We start from the raw sequence: 2025 nt of genomic DNA on the forward strand, positions 1-2025 counted from the left end.
AAATTACATATAAAATGTAACAAAAATATTTTAACATGCAGCTGAGTTTGGGGGGAAAATAAAGGAAACACCAAACGCCAATAACACAAAGGGAAGCAAAACAAGCCCTTGGGACAGATGATATGGCAGCCATTGGGTGTGGGGTTGGGAGTGTTAGAGCTGGAGATGCGCCCCAGTGGTCAGAGTTTTCAAATGTTTTAAGTCCTGCTTGTATAAGGACTTGTGACCTGTACAAAATGGAGAGTAGACACAAGACCTATTCACACCAGTGAGACCCTAGGAGACTGCATGTCAGTTAGAGGGGCACTAGAAAGTACTTTTGGGTAGGGGTACAGAGGAATTTGGCTTTATTGGGGTGTTTAGTAGAAAAAAATACCATCCTAAGAGAAATTAACCTACCAGGCCTGTGACATGGGGCAGGAGCAAAGTCTGAATTTTATACTCTTCCTTGGTAATCTTTTTTTATTTTTATTTTTTCTGAAGTAAGCTCTCCACCTCGTGTAGAGCCCAATGTGTGGCCTGAACTCAGGGCCCCAGGATCAAGACCTGTCCTGAGATCAAGAGTTAGATGCTTAACCAACTGAACCACCCAGGTGCCCCACCCTTGGTGATCTTTTTGGAGTGCCTGGCAGAAACGTATGTAAAGCTTGTCTGAAGGAACACTTTATAACCCAGGCCACATGAGGGTTTTGTAGACAAAGTGGATCACCACTAAAGATGACCTCGTGATAATTACCAGAGCCACCAACATGGGCTCCATTCACACCAAAACCATGAAAAAGGCAGCCTGGGTCACTACTGAGAAATATTACATGTACCTAGACAATGACTCCCATGCCAACAACCAGGTGTGCGAGGAGATTGCCATTACTCCCAGCAAGAACACAGGCCATGCCACACATCTGACAAAGTGGAGTGAGAAGGGCCCAGTGAGTGGTATCTCCATCAATCTGCAGCAGAAGAAGAGAGAAAGGAAAGATGATAATGTAGCTGAGGTCTCCATCCTGGATCAGGAAATCACTGAAGTTGATTCTGACACTAAGGAAATGTTGAAACTCTTGGATCTGGACAGTCTGGCAACCTGCAGGTCATGCAGTCTACAGTTGGGATGAATTGCAAAATACCATGGAGAGTCATTTGAATCTTCTTGCTGTGCTGTGATACCTTCAATAAACCTTAAACAACAACAATAAATTCCCAAAACAGATAAGGAAATGTTGTGATTTACCATGATAGAGAATCAGTAAACACAATCGTGGCTAGATGAAATGATAAATAACCAAACCAGACAAAAGAAAATCAGTAAATAGAAACTACACAGGACTATCTGGGAGAGACTATAAAACAATATTTTAAATGATTACACAGATGAAGGAATAGAAACCATAATGAAATAACATTCAAAAAAAGAAACTGGAAGATCCTATAAAAAGAGATTAGATTAGCAATTTTGAAACTTCCAACAAAGCAAAGTTCAGACCTAGTTGGCTTCCCTGATGAATGTTACTATACAGTTAAAGAAAAATAAATACCAATTCTTCATAAACTCTTCCAAAAACAGAAGATGAGGGAATACTTCCCAGTTTGTTCTATAGGGTCAGATTTTGCCCAGTTATCAAAACCAGTCAAAGATATTACAAGAAAACAACACATCAAAGTTCTTTATGATATAGATGTGAGAGTCATCAATAAAATACTAGCAAACTGAATCCACCAGTAATAAAAAGGCTTATACACCATGACTAAGTGGAATTTATCGCAGGAATGCAAGGTTGATTCAAAATACAGAAGTTCAATCATTGTAATATACCAAATCAACAGAACAAAGGATGAAAAAACCCATGATCATTTCAACAGACACAGAAAAAGCATTTGACAAAAGTCTAACATTTTCATGATAACGACACTTGACAAACTAGGAATAGAAGGGAATTTCCTCAATCTGATGATAAGGTTGTAACTATCTATCTATCTATCTACCTATATAGAAATGTTTTATATATATATATATATATATATATATAT

At 38.5% G+C, this 2025-nt stretch overlaps 1 protein-coding gene across 1 annotated transcript in view; it reads left to right on the plus strand.

The window, feature by feature from the left end:
• Nucleotides 1–749: 749 nt before the first annotated feature.
• LOC132025979 (uncharacterized) overlaps nt 750–2025 on the plus strand; it is an 80958-nt gene continuing 79682 nt past the window's right edge. The window contains 2 exon segments of the mRNA XM_059413938.1: nt 750–1074; nt 1077–1115. Coding sequence (XP_059269921.1) covers nt 750–1074; nt 1077–1115 — 364 coding nt within the window.

Source organism: Mustela nigripes, chromosome 10 (assembly GCF_022355385.1).
Source record: "Mustela nigripes isolate SB6536 chromosome 10, MUSNIG.SB6536, whole genome shotgun sequence".
Lineage (NCBI taxonomy): Eukaryota > Metazoa > Chordata > Mammalia > Carnivora > Mustelidae > Mustela > Mustela nigripes.